The 18,947-nt window shown below is 43.3% G+C and overlaps 2 protein-coding genes and 1 pseudogene across 2 annotated transcripts in view; 1 reads left to right on the plus strand and 2 right to left on the minus strand.

The window, feature by feature from the left end:
• The window catches only part of LOC118988174 (zinc finger protein 883-like), a 309,510-nt gene that overhangs the window by 145,150 nt on the left and 145,413 nt on the right, over positions 1-18,947 (minus strand). The window lies entirely within an intron of this gene.
• LOC118988177 (zinc finger protein 850-like) lies at positions 920-4,173 on the minus strand. Its single transcript, XM_037047632.1, has one exon. The coding sequence runs from the start codon at positions 4,130-4,132 to the stop codon at positions 2,408-2,410; it is 1,725 nt and encodes a 574-aa protein (XP_036903527.1). The 5' UTR covers positions 4,133-4,173; the 3' UTR covers positions 920-2,407.
• LOC118988222 (uncharacterized) lies at positions 11,707-11,796 on the plus strand (annotated as a pseudogene).

An 18,947-nucleotide genomic window follows, 5' to 3' on the forward strand; every position in this document is an offset into this window, starting at 1 on the left:
TTTATAGAAAGGGGGGAAGGAGAAGAAGGTAAAGGGAAGAAACACTGATGCGCTGATGTGAGAGAAACATGGAACAGCTGCCTCCTGCTTACCAGGACCAAATCCACAACTCTGGCATGTGCCATGGACAGGAATGAAACCGGCAAACTTTCACTTTCCATGACACCCAACCAACTGAGCCAAATCAGTCAGGGCTACCCATGTAACATTTCTTAATTTATAATCTAAGACAGACACTATCTACGAGGGATTGGTTCCATGACACTGCAAATACCAAAGTCTGGATGCTCAAGTCCCTTATATAAAATGGCATCAGATTTGTATATAGCCTACATGCGTCCTGTAGACGCTAACAAATTTCTAGATTATAATATATAATACAATATAAATTGTACATACTTTTTATATTGTAGTTTTAGAGAATATTGAAAGACTCTTCATGTTCAGCAGGCACATCCATACAACCAATATACAGCTAAAACTACATAGTACACATAGGCAAAAATTTAAGAGTTATTTTAAAAATATTTTCCACTCATGTTTAGTGTAATGTAAGGATGTGAGACCCATGGATACAATAGCTCAACTTGACTCTTTTTAAAAAATATTTTTAAAAGATTTTATTTTAAAATCATTTTTATAGCTGTTCAAATACAATTACCTCCATTACCCACTACTACTTTCCCTCGCCCCACCCACCCCCATTTCCCACCCAATTTATTTATTCTGAGAGAGAGGACCAGAGGAAGAAACAGAAAAAAACATCAGAATTTTGCACGCCTCAACTGGAGGCCTGGACTGCAAACCAGGCATGTCCCCTGACTGGGAATCAAACCTGCAACCATTTGGTTCCCAGGCCAGCACTCAATGCACTGAACCACACCTGCCAGAACCCAATTATTCTTTTTTAAATGACCAAATTCAGCTACACAAACCATGCCTGGGAGTCCTCAGATATGCGTAGACTGATCAAGCAGTCATCGCTGCAGAAAAAATTCTGGGCCCATGTGTGAAGAGGTACCTTCATCTAGCTGGCTGGAGTTCCTCCAATCTGTAATGGGCCACTGTTTCTGCACCAACTATGGTTTTCCCTGAACCCAGTCCCTCAATCAGTGACCCCAGTCCAATGAAATATGGACAGCAGGGCATTTCACTTCCTGTACACCAGAAGATGATGACTCATTGACAGTTCTGATACAATTTGTGCCATAAGCTCCAGGTAAAGGAAAAATCATGCTACTCTGGTAACTATCTGAGGGTCTCATATTATCCTGCCATTTCCTCAGGGTAATCTCTGAGATTCCTCAAACACAACATCCAAATGAGAACCAGAAAGCCCTTCATTGCTTCCAGGGAACTCTAGAGACACACAAAAATGTGGTCAAAACTGGCCAGTTATTTTTCACCATCATACAGTCTGTCCACAAGCAGAGAATGTTTGAGACCCTAAAAATGTTCACCTCTTCACGCTTGTAGAACCCAAATCAGTTTATAAACTACCCTGTATGGTAAAAAGGACAACCAATTTTAAAGGAGAGTGCTGGCTGGGTAGCTCAGTTGGTTAGAGCATCACCCCATTATGCCAAGGGTGTGGGTTCAAACCCTTGTCTGGGTACATAAATAATCAACAAATGAGCACATAAATAAGAGAAACAACAAACCAGTCATTCTCTCTCCCCTTCTCTAAAAAGCAGCAAATAAACATTAAAAAGAGCCCTGGCTGGTGTGGCTCAGTAGACTGAGCGCTGGCCCATAGCCCGGGAGGCTGCTGCTGCAGTTGCTGATCAGGGCACATGCCTGGGTTGCAGGTCAGGTCCCAAGTTGGGGGGGTGAGAGAGGCAACTGATCTGTTTCTCTTCCTTTCTCTCTCCTTCCTCCTCACTAAAAATAAATAAATAAAATCTTTTTTTTTTTCATTTTAAAAATAAAGATTAGTGTGGAATTAAGAGTAAGGCCTCAAATATTGTACAAGTCAAGCAATGTGCAACAGGCACTTCCTAGGTTTATGAACTGCTAGCTGGAAAGAGTCATCAAAAGTATCACGTGAGACCAACAAATCCCTGGGACTCCAAATTAGTCATAAAGGGAAAGCTGACACCTAAATGCTCACATTATTCCTACTTTACTACAATATATGTGAGGACAAGAGGTCAGTTTCCCTCAGCACATTAGGCTGTGGAGTGTTGCAATTTTGTAAACCTACCCGTGGTAAAGTGGAAAAGGGTACAGCCATACAATCTGCACCGTAAACCTAAACCTAAAGTCCTGAGCAAGTGAGAAATTACATTTCCAAAGTACCAGGAATCTCCTCATCGGGCCAATTCAAATATAATAGCTTAGAGCTCCTCAGAGTTTCCTCCAAGGTAGTTTGTTACACTGAACAGAAAATTATACATTCACAACACATTTAAGGCTTTTCTCTAGTGTGAACTCTCTGATGTTGAGACAGGGTAGATATTCGCTTAAAAAATTTCCCACATTCACTGCACTCATAAGGTCTTTCTTCAGTGTGAACTCTTTGATGTTTGCTGAATTGGGAACTATCCTTAAATGACTTTCCACATTCATTGCACTCATAAGGCCTGTCGCCTGTGTGAACACGCTGATGATAACGAAGGTTAGAACTACTGATAAAAGATTTTCCACATTCACCACACTCATAAGGCCTTTCTCCGCGGTGCACTCGCTCATGACATTGAAGAGAGTAGCGACAAGTAAACGATTTTCCACATTCACTGCACTCATAAGGCCTTTCTCCAGTGTGAACTCTCTGGTGTCTAACAAGTGAAGACTTGCTGGTAAAAGATTTTCCACATTCAATGCACTGATATGGCTTTTCACCCCTGTGAAGTCTCTGATGATAACGAAGGCCAGGGGCAGAAGTAAAAGATTTACCACATTCACTACACTTGTAAGACCTTTCTCTACTATGAATTTTCTGGTGCATTGAGAGAGAATATTTGATATGAAAGGATTTCCCACATTCACTACACTCATAAGGCCTCTGTCCAGTGTGACCTCTCTGGTGTTTAACAAATTGAGAACTATCTTTAAAAGTTTTTCCACATTCACTACATTTATATGGTCTTTCTCCAGTATGCATTCTGTGATGATAACGGAGGCTTGAGCTAAAGGTAAAAGTTTTACCACACTCATTGCACTTATAAGGTCTTTCTCCTGTATGAATTCTCTGATGGTAACTCAGGGTGGAACTAGATGTAAAAGACTTCCCACATTCATGGCATTTATGAGTTCTTCGTCCAAGGTGCCGTCGCTCATGACATCGAAGGGTGGAACTAGAAGTAAAAGATTTGCCACATAAACTGCACACATATGGCTTTTCTCCAGTGTGAATTCTACGATGGTAACGAAGTGTAGACTTAAAGGAGAAATGTTTTCCGCACTCACTGCACTCATAAGGACTATTCCCTGAGTGAACTATCAGGTGTGTAAGAAGGTTATTTCTATGGGTATAAGACTTCCCGCATTCTGTACATTCATAAGGCCTTTCTCCAGTGTGAATTCGTTGATGATAACGAAGTTTTGAACTACAGATAAAAGATTTCCCACATTCACCACATTCATAAGGCCTTTCTCTTGTGTGAATTCTCTGATGATAGCGGAGGGTGGAAGCAGAAGCAAAAGATTTTTCACACTGACTGCATTTGTAAGGCTTTGTTCCTGTATGAACTCTCTGATGGTAAGAAAGGCTACTGCTACTGGTGAAAGACTTTCCACATTCATTGCACTCATAAGGCCTTTCTCCAGTGTGAACTCTCTGGTGTTTAGTAAATTGTGATTTATCCTTAAAGGTTTTTCCACATTCACTGCATTCATATGGTCTTTCTCCAGTATGTACTCTGTGATGATAACGAAGGCTTGAAGTAGACATAAAAGATTTCCCACATTCATTGCACTTATAAGCTCTCTCTCCTGTATGAACTCTCTGATGGTTATTCAGGGTGTACATAGATGTAAAAGATTTCCCACATTCATGGCACCCATAAGGCCTTTCTCCTGTGTGAGAGCTCTGATGATAATTTAGAGCAGCAACAGAGGTAAAAGACTTGGAACAGTCATTACACTTGTAAGGCTTCTCTCCAGTGTGAACGCTCTGATAAGGAATCAACATTGAACTATGACTAAAAGGTTGTGTACATTCACTGCACACAAAACTGTTTTCTCCNATGTACTCTGTGATGATAACGAAGGCTTGAAGTAGACATAAAAGATTTCCCACATTCATTGCACTTATAAGCTCTCTCTCCTGTATGAACTCTCTGATGGTTATTCAGGGTGTACATAGATGTAAAAGATTTCCCACATTCATGGCACCCATAAGGCCTTTCTCCTGTGTGAGAGCTCTGATGATAATTTAGAGCAGCAACAGAGACAAAAGATTTGGAACAGTCATTACACTTATAAGGCTTTTCTCCAGTGTGAACGCTCTGATAAGGAATCAACATTGAACTATGATTAAAAGGTTGTGTACATTCACTGCACACAAAACTATTTTCTCCACTGTGCAGTCCCGAAGGAGGTATGAGGGAAAATTTGTGGTTTACGGATTTTCCACATTTGCTGCACTTGTACTGCCTTGCTCCTATTTGAATTTTTTGATGCTGATGGAAGGTTGAGTTTACACTAAATGATTTTCCATTTTCACCACACTCACGGAAACTTTCTTCAGTGTGGCCTCTGCAGTGTGTGACAAACAAGGTTTTGTACCTGAATGTTTCTCCACATTCATTGCACACAAAACGCTGTCTTCCAGTATGAACTGCTTGGTCCACAAGTATGTGTTGGGGCTTGAAGGCTTTCTTGCTTTCTTCCGAAGTGTAATGACTTTTTGTGCTTTGTAATGCTGCTTCCAACTGGATGCCTTTGTTTGTCTCCTTCACTTTATGGGTGTCCTGCTGCTGCTGAGTACCTGAGCTAGCCAGGAAGTCCTTCTCAACCTCACCACCGGTAAAGGGCTTCCCTGACACGTGGATTCTGCAGCTCTTCACAAATGAAGCCCTGCCCACACTACTTCTGAAGGGTTTCTGTCCCATATGCTGCTCCTGGTACTGGTGACACTTTGCACTGAAATTAAACTGTTTGGCACATGCACCACACCTCAGCAGTGTCAGGCTGCGCTGTGTGCCCTGATGCTCTACCAAGTTGAAAATGTCTTTCAAGACGGGCCCACAACTCGCACACGGGTGAGTCTTCTGGGAAGATGAAGCTGTCTTGGGATTCTTGGTCTGTGACACTCGTACAGAAGCATTCTGGTCGATGGGTATCTCCACATCCTTTCTTCCACAGCAGCAACCTGAATGCAGAGAAATGCTGGTGAAGTATCTATTAAGAGCAGAGAGCCAGCCCCAGCACACATGCTTATATGTCACATGGAAGCAAGAATACATGAAAGGTTCTTCAAAGTAAGAAAGTTCCACTGAAAGACTGGCTGACTGTTGTGTATTTTGGGGCCTCTAGGGTCACATTATCATGGAAACCTCTCCAGGGGAAGGACACTAGGACAGAGCATGACACACAGAAGGGAGGCAGAGCTTACAATACTTTTCCTCTTCCAACAGCTTCTTGCATATCCCTCTCTGCTGCTGACATTAAGCTGGGTAGAAGCACACATACAAGCCCATTACTGTCCAATTGCAAGATACTAGCTGCCGTACAAGGTCAATATATAGATTTGTTGAGTGTCCGGGTGAATAACACATGAGCGCCAATGTTCAAGAGTACTACAGACAGAGCGGTGAGAGAAAGGGTCAATGGAGGTGGAAATATCAAGGAAAGTGACAAGTAGTACTACTGACAAGTCAGCAAAGTGTCAAAGCTGGAAAAGGTAGAAGTGGGTGGGGCTACTGGCAATAATAGTAAAACTGTGGTTGAAAAAGTCATGTTCCTGGTATGATCTGAACGAGGTCCTGACTTCACAATCTCCACACCTACCATACCTCCTGGGAGCCCATTTTGCCATTGTCGGAGAGAGATCCATCCTGTGAAACACGCAGAAAGGACTCTTCCCCCCAAAAGTCTTAGCAGGGCAGCAACATAGAACAGGGGTGACAAAAGGAAAAACCAGGAACACTGAATGGCCAACACTGTCCTATGGCAACAAAGCATAGAACAGACCCAGAAAGGAGATGCAGGTGAGTCACATCAGCACGATGGTAGAAGAAACCAGCCTTGATCACTAACAACAAAATATCAAGACAGCTAAGCACAGAGAAAATTGGCCCTTGGAGGACTAAAGAGTACCATTAAAATACTGGAGCATCATGCCTGGTGTAACTGAGTTGGTTTGAAGCATCACACAAACCAAAAGGTTGGGGGTTCTGCTCCCAGTCAGGGCATATACCCATTCTTTGGGTTCAGTTCACAGTTCAACCTTGTCCAAAAGGCAACCAAGTGATATTTCTCTCTCACATCCATGTTCTTCTCCCTCTCTTTCCCTATCAGAAAAATATTTTTTTAAATAACGGAACAACTTAAAAACAAAAAGACACTATAGCAACACAGTGGAGCACGGAAAGGATAATATCCACACAAAGAGGTCAGGTGGTGACATCAGCTTAGTGAACACAGACCGAGAAGGAAAACAAAAGAGAAAAGCAGGAGCCCAGTGTGCCAGCCACAGGGCAGATGACACAGCATGCCCAATGCTATGGGTACTCTGCAGGAAACTCCAGGAGCCTTTGTCACAGAGACCTCCACAGCTCTTGTTGAAGGTGAGAACCTCCACAGTATGCACAGCAGAGGAGACCCAGCACAGGTTGCCATGGACCCAGGCTGCCTGCTCCCCAGAGGATACTAGCAGCCTTAACCCTGATGGTACCAAGGGCCATCATCACAGGCGACCTGTGGGACAAGAGTAGGTGAGTTGTCCTCGCTCCTCCTTTCCAGCACCAGGGCAGCCACACCTCCCAACTCCCAGGCCCCAGAGCCACAGCTGCTCCTGGGATGCCTGAACTCTAGACTCTGACTCCACAGCCATCAGGTGAGTGCTCAGGTCTCAGGCACCAAAGCCATGACCACTGAGGGCAGCTGGCTCCTCAGACACCAGAATCATTGTCTCTGTGTGTGTGTGCGTGTACCTGTGTGCTGGTCACAGGCTCCAGAACTGATCAGCGTGTGACTGCATCTCACACAACAGTGACAATTTTCCTGGGGGCTAGTCAGTATCTAAGACTCTACTACTGCTTTTCCTCTGAGTCTATTCAGAGTCTAGAATCCAGATTTATACCTGCTCCACAGGTGCCCAAAGATGAGACACCAACTGTGCCATCACCATGAAGACCCCCTGCACTTGGCATCAAAAGGGAGCCACTCAGCCAAAACAGTTCTCATGAGAGAACAAAGTTGGGAAGTCCTCAGAATGCTTCTCTACTGGTGTCAACACCCACAGTCTTACCTATTGTTTCCCTAATGTTGACCTCAGGGGACAGATACAGACACTAAGCTGCTGGGCCTTCTTGTACTGAAAACTGCAACATCCAACTAAGTCTGTACAGTGACACCCATACACAGGTGATGACCTTGCCCTGTAAAACCTTTCCATGAAGTCTGCAAGAAATTCTTTTCTGTGAAATACACAGTCATCAACACAAGGCTACAAAGTACACACACACACACACACACACACACACACACAAAATCAAGGAAACAGGACAACACCCCAAACAAAGAAACACAATAACTTATCAGTCACCTGTGAATAGTCAGGTCTTAATTTATCAGTCACAGAAATCAAGACCTGTGAATGGTCAGGAGAGAACTTCAAAATAAAACAAACAGAAATTATGGTGCTTAAAAACGTAATAAATGAAAGGAAATAAAGGGACAGACAGCATCAACAGTTTATTGATCCATGAAAGAAGTGTTTCTGAAATGGAAAGGTGTTTTAATACCATCCAAAGGAAAAGTAATCAAAAGAACTAAATTGAGTGAAGAAAGTGCACATAAATATAGGTTATCACAGGGTTATTTTAAAAAATAAAGGCCCTGATTGGAGTGTTTCAGTGGATTCAGCACCACCCTATAAACCTGAAGGTCTGCAGTTCAATTCCCGGTCTGGACAAATGCCTCAGTTGTAGGCCAGGTCCTGGATTAGGGGTATGGGGGTGTGCAGGTATTCAAGAGGCAACTGATTTATGTATCTCACACATGGATGTTTCTCTCCCTCTCTCCCTTCCTTCCCCTCTCTCTAAAATAAATAAATAACATCTGTTTGAAAAGCTTTAAAAGATCATCAATATTCCCCTGACCAGTGTGGCTCAGTTTCTTGAGCATTGTCCTATAAAGAAAATGGTCACTGGTTCCATACCCAGTCAGGGCATATGCCAGTGGTGGGGTTTGGTCCCAGGTCAGGGCCTGTACAAGAAGCAACTGATCAATGTTTCCCTCTCACTCTCATATCAATGTTTCTCTCAATCCCTTTGTCTAAGATCAGTGACCATGTTCTCCTGTCAAGATATAATAAAAAGCTATTCAGAAAAAGAAGTAAAACTGCTTGTGTTTGCAGATAACATAAGTTTATATGATTAAACCTAAAACTGCACTAAAAATAAAAAATAAAACTGTGCCAGAAAGAACAAGCCCCATAAATTTACAGAACCTCAAATCTACACAAAAATCAGATGTATCATAACACTAAGAAAATACTTCAATAGAAAATGAAGAAATCCATAGCATAAGGACAATAAAATACTTAGGAATCAATTTAATCAAGGAGGAGAAAGATTTGGATTCTAAAAATTATAACAGTTTTCAAAGAAACTGAAGATACAAATTAATCGAAAGAAATCCTGTATATCTGAATAGCAACAATTATTATTGTTAGAATATTTCTAATAAACACAATGACCAAAAGAGTCAATGCAATCTCTACCAAAATCCATAACATTTTCTACCAGAAACAGAAAAAGAATCCTAAAATTCAAACAATAAATAATATCCAATAGTCAAAGCAATTTTGATCAAGAAGATCAACAATAGAGATATAGGCATCATACATCATGATTTACTTTTTAAGACTTCATTTCCCAACTTCTGCCAAGATGGAGGCGAAGGTGGAAACACTGAGCCTCCTCTCACAAGCAAGTTTAACGTCAACAAAGCTTCAGTAACAAAAACGCAGCCAAGACACAGAAAATTGAACTATATGGAAGTCTGACAACAACGAACCATTCAGCCAGAACCGTAAGAGGGGCGGAGCCAGCAGCGGAGCAGGGTCAAGCAGGAAATATCTCCAGACCCATGTGCACAGGCAGCCATGGGTGGATCCCAGGTGTAGGGTAGCAACAGCAATGGGCGGACCCAGTGAGGGTGCAAGGCGGCAAGCTGACCATTCAAGAGCAGATAAAACAGCGAAGGAGCGAACAGTGAGACAGACTGTGCAGGCCCCAGCAGCGGGAAGCAGCAGAAGGGACCCCCATTGTCCCTCTCTGACCCGGCCCCCACATACAGCATCACAACCCAGTGATTGGGTTGCCCCACCCTGGTGAACACGTAGGGCTCCACTCCTCATACATAACAGGTGTGAACAGACCAAAACATGGCTCAAGAAGAACTCAAAGCCCCAGAGCCAGTAACTCTAAGCGACCAAGAAATAGCCAAACTCTCCGATGCACAGTTCAAAACACTGGTGATCAAGATGCTCACAAAACTGGTTGATTTTAGTCACAAATTAGAGGAACAAATGAAGGCTAAACTAACCGAAATGAAGGGAAATGCACAGGAAACCAATAGAGATGGAAAGGAAACTGGGACTCAAATCAAGGGAGTGGACCAGAAGGAAGAAAAGAATGACCAAACAGAAAAGAAGGAATTCAAAAAAATCAAGAATTCAAAAAAATCAGGAGAGGCTTAGGAACCTCCAGGACATCTTTAAACGCTCCAACATCTGAATTATAGGGGTACCAGAAGGGGAAGAAGAACAGCCACAAGTGGAAAACTTATTTGAACAAATAATGAAGGAGAACTTCCCCAGTCTGGCAAAGGAAATAGACTTCCCGGAAATCCAGGAAGCTCAGAGAGTCCCAAAGAACTTGGACCCAAGAAGGAACACACCAAGGCACATCATAATTACATTAGCCAAGGTTAAAATGAAGGAGAGAATCTTAGAAGCAGCAAGAGATAAGGGGACAGTCACCTACAAAGGACTTCCCATCAGACTGTCAGCTAATTTCTCAAAAGAGACCTTACAGGCAAAAAGGGGCTGGAAAGAAGTATTCCAAGTCATGAAATCCAAAGACCTACAGCCAATATTGCTCTATCCAGCAAAGCTTTCATTTAGAATGGAAGGGCAGATAAAGTGCTTCTCAGATAAGGTCAAATTCATGTTCATCATCACCAAGCCCTTATTATATGAAATGTTAAAGGGACTTATCTAAGAAAAAGATAAAAAACATAAACAGTGAAAGGACAGCAAACTCACAGTTATGAACAACCACACCTAAAACAAAAGCAAACCAAGAGGACAGCTAGATCAGGAGTGGAACCATAGAAATGAAAATCACATGGAGGATTAGCAACAGGGGAGTGCGAAGAGGAGAAAGGGGGAGAAGGCAGAAAATAAGTAGCATAGACGGTAGGTAGAAAATAGAAGGGAGGGCAAGAATAGTAGGAGAAATATAGAATCTAAAGAAGTTGAGACACGTGGACATAAATTAAAGGGGGGGAATGGTGGGGGAGGGGGTGTGCAGGGTGGAGGGGAATTAAGGGGGGAATTAGAACTGTAATGGCATAATCAATAAAGTATATCTTTAAAAAAGACTTCATTTCTTTTTTGAGGAGAAGGGAGGGAGAAAGAGACAAAAATATTGAGATGAGAGAGAAACACTGATCAGTTGCCTCTTATACACATCCCAGTGAAGACCAAACCTGAAACCCAGGCATGTGCCCTGACCAAGAATAGAACCACCAACCTTTAGCTGTGAGGGACAACACCCAACCACTGTGACACACTGTTCAGGGCTAACACTTATGGATTTAAACCATACTGCAAAATAATATTAATCAGATGTTAATAGACACATGGCACAGAGATTTAAGAAACAGAATATAAACAGCCCAGAAATAAACCCACATATGTGGGCAACTACTCTTTGATAAGAAAACCAGCCCTGGCTGGTGTAGCTCAGTGGATTGAACTCCGGATTGTGAATAAAAGGATCGCGGTTCAATTCCCAGTCAGGCCACATGCCTGGGTTGCAGGCCAGTTCCCAGCAGGGGACGTACGAGAGGCAACCATACACTGATATTTCTCTCCCTCTCTCCTTCCCTTCCCCTCTACAGATAAATAAATAAAATCTGAAAAAAAGAAAAGAGAAAAGAAAGAAAACCAAAATCACACAATGGGGAAAAGATAGTTTGCCATGAAATACTGTTGAGCTTTGGCCACTCAGATCAACTGCCTAGAGGGTCATCCTAATGCACCAAGGTTTCAAGTTCAATCCCTGATCAGGGACAAACAAGAATGAACTAATGAATGCATAAATAAGTGGAACAACAAATCAATGTTTCTGCTTCTCTCTCTCATCTCTCCCACCCACTCTATGAAAATCAGTAAAATAAATTAAAAGTGAAAATTTTATTGAGAAAACTGAAAATATGCTGACACCCTACTTTTCAACTGCCCGAAAAATTAACTCAAAATATACTAAACTCTCAAACGTAACACATGAAGTAATAAAATTAAATTTTATCGCTTCTCAGCCTTTTGGCTAAGATCAAGTGTAGTATCTGTTCTTATCAGTTTAATAAAATTAAATTTAATTTGAAAAAGAAAGCAATGAACAAAATGGAAAGTGAGAGAATATTTTTAAGGACTGTCTCCTGACGGGTAAATATCCAAAACATATAAGGTCCCATACAACTCAATAGAAAAAGAAAATTAAAAAATTGGCGACAAACTAGAATAATCATTTAATCCAAAATGTAAAAATGGCCAAAAAGATATATGATAAATGTATTTCCTTCCATGTTTTGGCACCAAAAAAACACAAAACATTCACACACACCTTTTTCCTCACTAAACAACAGTAAAATGCAAATCAAACCAAGAATGATGTCACCCCCATCCTGATAACATGGCTATCATTAAAAAAGCAGAGAACCTTGCCTGGGCACTGGCTCAGTGGATTGAGTGCCCACCTGAAAACCAAAGGGCCGCTGGTTTGATTTCCAGTGAGGGCACATGCCTGAGTTGTGAGCCAGGTCTTGGGTAGGGTGCATACAAAAGGTAACCACACAATGATGTTTCTCTCCCTGTCTTCTCCCACCCTTTCCCTCTCTTTAAAAATAAGTAAATAAAATCTTTTTAAAAAAGAGAGAACTGCAGGTTTACATATAGTAAAACTGCTGTACATATGGTTGAAATGTGAAACAAAATCAAAATTATGAAAAAAGAGTAGAATGCCAGGATCTGGAGTGTCCTCGGAAATGGGTACCTGTTGGTCAATAAGGCCAAACATTCCTTTAAAAGATGAGTGAATTCTGAGGATGTAATTAAAAGTGTGGTGACTATAGTTAACAAGGTCACATACTTGAAATTCAGGAGAGTAGAAAGATCTTAAGCATTCTTAGCATAAAAAAAGATAGGTAATTTTCTTTATTTTTTTAAAATATTTTACTTATTTATCTTTAGAGGGGAAGGGAAGGAGAGAGGAAGAGAAACATCAATGTATGGTTGCTTCTCGTGCATCCCCTGCTGGGAACTGGCCTGCAACCCAGGCATGTGCCCTGACTGGGAATCGAACAGCGATTGTCTGGTTCGCAGGCCCGCGCTCAATCCACTGAACTACACCAGCCAGGGCCTAGATAGGTAATTTTCTTTTCTTTTTTAAAATAATTATAGATAACTTCCCTTTCTTTTTTTAATTTATTTTTTAAGTTTTATATATTTATTTTTAGAGAGAGAGAGAAGGGAGGGAGAAAGGGAGAGAAACAACAATGCGAGGTTGCCTCTCACATGGCCCCCACTGGGGACTTCACCTGCAACCCACCCATGTGCCCTGACTGGGAATTGAACCGGCGACCTTTTGGATTGCAGACCACACTCAATCCACTGAGCTATACCTGCCAGGGCAAAATAAGGTAATTTTCTATAGTAATGGATGCTCAATTAAGTTCACTGTGGCAATTATTTCACAATATGTATAAAATCACCATGTTGTACACTTTAATATATACATACAAAGTTTATACCTTGGCAAGGCTAGGGGGGAAAAAAGGATAGCAGATCTAAAATACCTCCCCTATGCAGAGGAGGTACTTTAAGAAAAGTCCATGGTTCAGATAAGTAATGACCATGACAGCACCTGCAACTCCTGGCTCAGGTAGGCAAGAGAAAATGACAGCTAAAAGAAGGACCCAAACCCTGGGATACAAAAGTGAAATGGATCTGGGCACAATAACCCAGACACTGAGAGGGCAAGCACTGTGAATCTACTATGCTCAATGTAATAGTAATGACCTTGAATCCTTCCCTAAAAGGGTTCAGGACTGGGACTGCAGGGAGGGATGAGGGCAGTGCAAACACACCAGCCCTAGCAATACAGCAACTCCCAGAAAACTAGGGCAGTAAGCGGTGCCTGCGGTCCACACCTGACCACTGAGAAAGGCCTTGGGGAGGATGGAGTAGAGTCTAGTCCAAGTCACTGGTGAGGCCGTGGGTCTTACCCAGAGAGGATATAAGTGTGAAGTTGTCCAGCATCACATGGAGGTACAGGCGTCTCTGAGCCTCATCAAGCAGCCTCCATTCCTCCCAGGAGAAGTGCACAGCAACATCCTCAAAGGTCACACTGGCCTGTTATCATGGGGAGAGGAAAAAACATGAACATTCTGTGTGTGAGACCCACAACCCACCTCCCCACACATCTGTCCCACACCCACCCTCCTCCAAAGCTGCACACCTCAGAGGAATTCCACTGGTGCCTGTCCTACCCTCAGGGCCCTTTTTATTCAGTATGTTCAGCTCTCAGCCTCATCAGGCAGGAAGGCACAGAGATGTAATCCAGGTCCTGGCTTGTAGGGTTCCATCCATCCTGTCATTAATTCCCTCTGGGGTCTCTAGATTATGACAAGACACAGCCCCAGGCGTGGGCTCATGCTTCACCCTCCAGTGCCCAACACTAGGGTCCTTGGACAGTAATTCACACCTTTTCTCAATAAGCACATCATTCTGACCCTGGCTGACATAGCTCAGTGGATTGAGCACAGGCCTGCGAACAAGAGGATCGAGGTTCGATTCCCAGTCAGGGCANGATAGGTAATTTTCTTTTCTTTTTTAAAATAATTATAGATAACTTCCCTTTCTTTTTTTAATTTATTTTTTAAGTTTTATATATTTATTTTTAGAGAGAGAGAGAAGGGAGGGAGAAAGGGAGAGAAACAACAATGCGAGGTTGCCTCTCACATGGCCCCCACTGGGGACTTCACCTGCAACCCACCCATGTGCCCTGACTGGGAATTGAACCGGCGACCTTTTGGATTGCAGACCACACTCAATCCACTGAGCTATACCTGCCAGGGCAAAATAAGGTAATTTTCTATAGTAATGGATGCTCAATTAAGTTCACTGTGGCAATTATTTCACAATATGTATAAAATCACCATGTTGTACACTTTAATATATACATACAAAGTTTATACCTTGGCAAGGCTAGGGGGAAAAAAAGGATAGCAGATCTAAAATACCTCCCCTATGCAGAGGAGGTACTTTAAGAAAAGTCCATGGTTCAGATAAGTAATGACCATGACAGCACCTGCAACTCCTGGCTCAGGTAGGCAGGAGAAAATGACAGCTAAAAGAAGGACCCAAACCCTGGGATACAAAAGTGAATGGATCTGGGCACAATAACCCAGACACTGAGAGGGCAAGCACTGTGAATCTACTATGCTCAATGTAATAGTAATGACCTTGAATCCTTCCCTAAAAGGCTTCAGGACTGGGACTGCAGGGAGGGATGAGGGCAGTGCAAACACACCAGCCCTAGCAATACAGCAACTACCCAGAAAACTAGGGCAGCAAGCAGTGCCTGCAGTCCACACCTGACCACTGAGAAAGGCCTTGGGGAGGATGGAGTAGAGTCTAGTCCAAGTCACTGGTGAGGCCGTGGGTCTTACCCAGAGAGGATATAAGTGTGAAGTTGTCCAGCATCACATGGAGGTACAGGCGTCTCTGAGCCTCGTCAAGCAGCCTCCATTCCTCCCAGGAGAAGTGCACCGCAACATCCTCAAAGGTCACACTGGCCTGTTATCATGGGGAGAGGAAAAAACATGAACATTCTGTGAGACTCACAACCCACCTCCCCACACATCTGTCCCACACCCACCCTCCAAAGCTGCACGCCTCAGAGGAATTCCACTGGTGCCTGTCCTACCCTCAGGTCCCTTTTTATTCAGTATGTTCAGCTCTCAGCCTCATCAGGCAGGAAGGCACAGAGATGTAATCCAGGTCCTGGCTTGTACTGACCCATCCACCCTGTCATTAATTCCCTTTGGGATCTCTAGATTGTGACAAAATACAGCCAAGTGCGGGCTCATGCTTCACCCTTCAGTGCCCAACACTAGGGCCCTGGGACTGTAATTCAAACCTTTACTCAATAATCACATCATGATGTAGATTGTCCCTTTGACACCTTCAGTCCCCACCTGAGTTCCCACAGGTACACATTTGTGGAGATGCTGCTTTGAAAGTCTCCTCTACACTTCTGGCTCTTGCTTTAATATTTGCCTCCCAGAAGCACACGTGCACTTATGATGCCCATGACCCTTTTTGACTGGCCGTTGTCAGCAGCCACAACAGGCTCTCACAACTTAAAAACCCCAATTCTGATGGTCTCCATGCCAGGCACAGTGATAATCAAAAGTGACATTTGTCCCAGCTTTTGGCCTCTAACAGGACTGAGATTCAGCACAGAACAGCACACACAGGGTGAATCCTGCAGTAGTGAACAAACAGCAACTTTGCCCTCAGGGTCATGTCACTGCAATTACTCATCTGCCTCCAGAACAATCATGTCCTCTTGTACCATCAAAACCTTCCTCACTTGCCAGTTTCCGTAACCGCCTCCTTCCTTCACTTCTTTTTTCCTTTGTGCACTTTCTTTTTTTTCCCTTCTTTCCACTGATGAACTGCAGATCAAGAAACAACTCCTCATCCCGCACCCTCTTTTTCCTGACTAAGTAGTACCGCTGCCGGGACGACGTGCATTCCACCTAAACGCGGTCCACCCTGGCTGGGGCTGCAGTACTTGACTGGCGCCCAGGAATCGGGGCTGCGGGGATGGGGGGGCCTGGGTTACACACTTACCTCAGTTCCGAGGTTCACACTGCCCGCAGCCATCAACTCGGAGCTGAGGGGAGGGATCTGTGTTCGAGGAGACGGTCTTCACACCGGCCACCCGGGTNTCCACTGATGAACTGCAGATCAAGAAACAACTCCTCATCCCGCACCCTCTTTTTCCTGACTAAGTAGTACCACTGCCAGGACGACGTGCATTCCACCTAAACGCGGTCCACCCTGGCTGGGGCTGCAATACTTGACTGGCGCCCAGGAATCGGGGCTGCGGGGATGGGGGGGCCTGGGTTACACACTTACCTCAGTTCCGAGGTTCACACTGCCCGCAGCCATCAACTCGGAGCTGAGGGGAGGGATCTGTGTTCGAGGAGACGGTCTTCACACCGGCCACCCGGGTGTCCTGTGGGAGGTTGAAACTCGAGTGTGTGACAAGGACCACGACTCCTTCGCTCTCCCGGATTTGTCACCTCAAAACCGACACCACAGCTCAACACCCTGACTCAACACACGCGGCAGCAAGTATGGCCGCTAGTTGAGAGACCCGGAAGTCCCGCCCCAAGTCAGTCTCGAGGAAATGCTTTCCGTGTGGTCCGTCATTGGTTTAACTTCGTGCAGGCACTTCTGGGCAATGTAGTTCCGCACACCTTAGATGCGGAAGAAAAGTTCTCAATAATTGCCCAGGGATCCTGCAGTAATGTACCGATTTCCAGAGCCTTTGCTCACTGTGAACTGTAGTGTGAACTGTAGCCAAAGACACAGTTCTTTCTTTCATGACGTTGTTATTGCCTCCAATAGTCGTAAGTGTAATCTTTAGTGTGTACTTGTATTTTGCCTTATGATTAACAAAGAACAGAAATGACTCCTTACTGAGCCATGGTTGGAAAGAAGACGTATACTCTGAATAGCTTTAAATAAGCAGTACCGGTTATGCACCAAAAAAAACCCCACAACAAGGTGGGGGGGGCAAACTCTGTGGAGAGTAACCTCACAGGGTGATCTGATCATAACTCCTAACCGTGAAGGGCAGTAGGGAGTCACATGCCAGGCCTGAAACTTCTTTAGTGGAAAGTGCTAAGGCAGCCTTGTCTTTTTAATGTGTGTGTAGGTTAATACTCCTTCAGAATACCAAAAGTGCCGGTAACAGTATTCAACGGGAGCATGAACCCTCAAGAGTGCACAATTTTATTAACTATCCTGTAATCCCCTACACACTTTGCTTTTGCCCAGCCCCATGTAGTTTTCCTCCTGTACCCTGTTTCAACTGCATAAAAGTGCAAAACTTATTCTCAAAAGCATGAGATTTTTCTCCCAGCTATGTCATCATTTTGGCTCACATGAACTGTTACAATTCTCTACAGCTTTGGGTATTTCTGAAGCCATAGACAAGTTCTATAAGTTCTACTTCTAGTCCCATTTAAAAAAATCCAAACAAACAAAAAAAGAAAAAACCTCTCTTCCCTGTTGTCAGAGATTATGTCCTGCCCATTTAGGGACCATTTTACCGACATAACATGTCTTTTTTAAAAAAAGATTTTATTTATTTTTAGAGAAGAGTGAAGAAAAGGGTAAGATGAAGGAAAGAAAACAGTGATGTAAGAGAGCAACTAAGATCGGTTTGCTTCCTGCTTGCCAGGACCAAACCCACATGTCTTGCATGTGTCATGCCCAGGAATCAAACTGGTGACTTTTCACTTTCCATGACACCCAACCAAGTGACATCTCTCAAGGCTACCCATGTAATATTTCTTGCTTTATAATCTAAGACAGACACTATCTTTGAGGGATTGGTTCTATGACTCTGCAAATACGAAAGTCTGGGGATGTTCAAGTCCCTTATATAAAATAGTGTAAGGTCTGCATATAGCCTACAACGTCCTCCATACACTAAAAAATTTCTAGATTACTTATAATACATAACACGATATGAATTTTATATACTTTTTTAAAGATTTTTTTTAAAGAGAGATGAAGGAAGAGAACAGCAAGTGTGGTTCCGTCTTACACGCCCCTCACTATGGAACCTGTCCTGTAACCCAGGCATGTGGTCTCACTGGGAATAGAACCTGTGACCCTTTGCTTCCCAGTCCCATGCTCAATCCACTCAGCTACACCAGCCAGGGCGTAAGTTCTATACTTTTTATATTGTAGTTTTGAAGAGCAAGAAAAACTGTTCATGATTAGTAGGCACAATGATACAACCACTTACACCTAACCGCATGCTACAGGTGAGCAACAATGTAACATTTATCTTTTGAGCATTTTCCTCCCACAGTGAAATCCAAGGATGCGAAAGCCACACATATTATGGGCTTACTGGACTATTTTATTAAAATATGAACCTCAGCTACACAAAACAACAATGCCAGGGAATCCTCAGATCTGTGTAAATTGATCACACAGGTGCAGCTGAAATTCCTCCAATCCATAATGGGCCAGTTTCTGCACCTACTATGGCTTTTCCTGGACCCAGACTCTCAATCAGTGACCCTAGTCCAATGAATTGTGAACAGCAGGACACATGATTCCCTGTAGACCAGAAGACAACCCATTGAGAGTTCTGATACAATCTGCCATCAGCTCCTGGTAAAGGAAAAATCGTGTAGTTACTCTGGTAACCATCTGAGGGTCTCATATCTGCCAC

Source organism: Sturnira hondurensis, unplaced genomic scaffold, assembly GCF_014824575.4.
Source record: "Sturnira hondurensis isolate 20B ecotype Veracruz unplaced genomic scaffold, ASM1482457v3 Scaffold0006199, whole genome shotgun sequence".
In the NCBI taxonomy this organism is placed as follows: Eukaryota; Metazoa; Chordata; class Mammalia; order Chiroptera; family Phyllostomidae; genus Sturnira; species Sturnira hondurensis.

What these genes read in the sequence shown, in the direction of transcription:
- LOC118988177 (XM_037047632.1), bottom strand. Translation starts at nt 4,132, where the DNA reads ATGTTGATTCCTTATCAGAGCGTTCACACTGGAGAGAAGCCTTACAAG.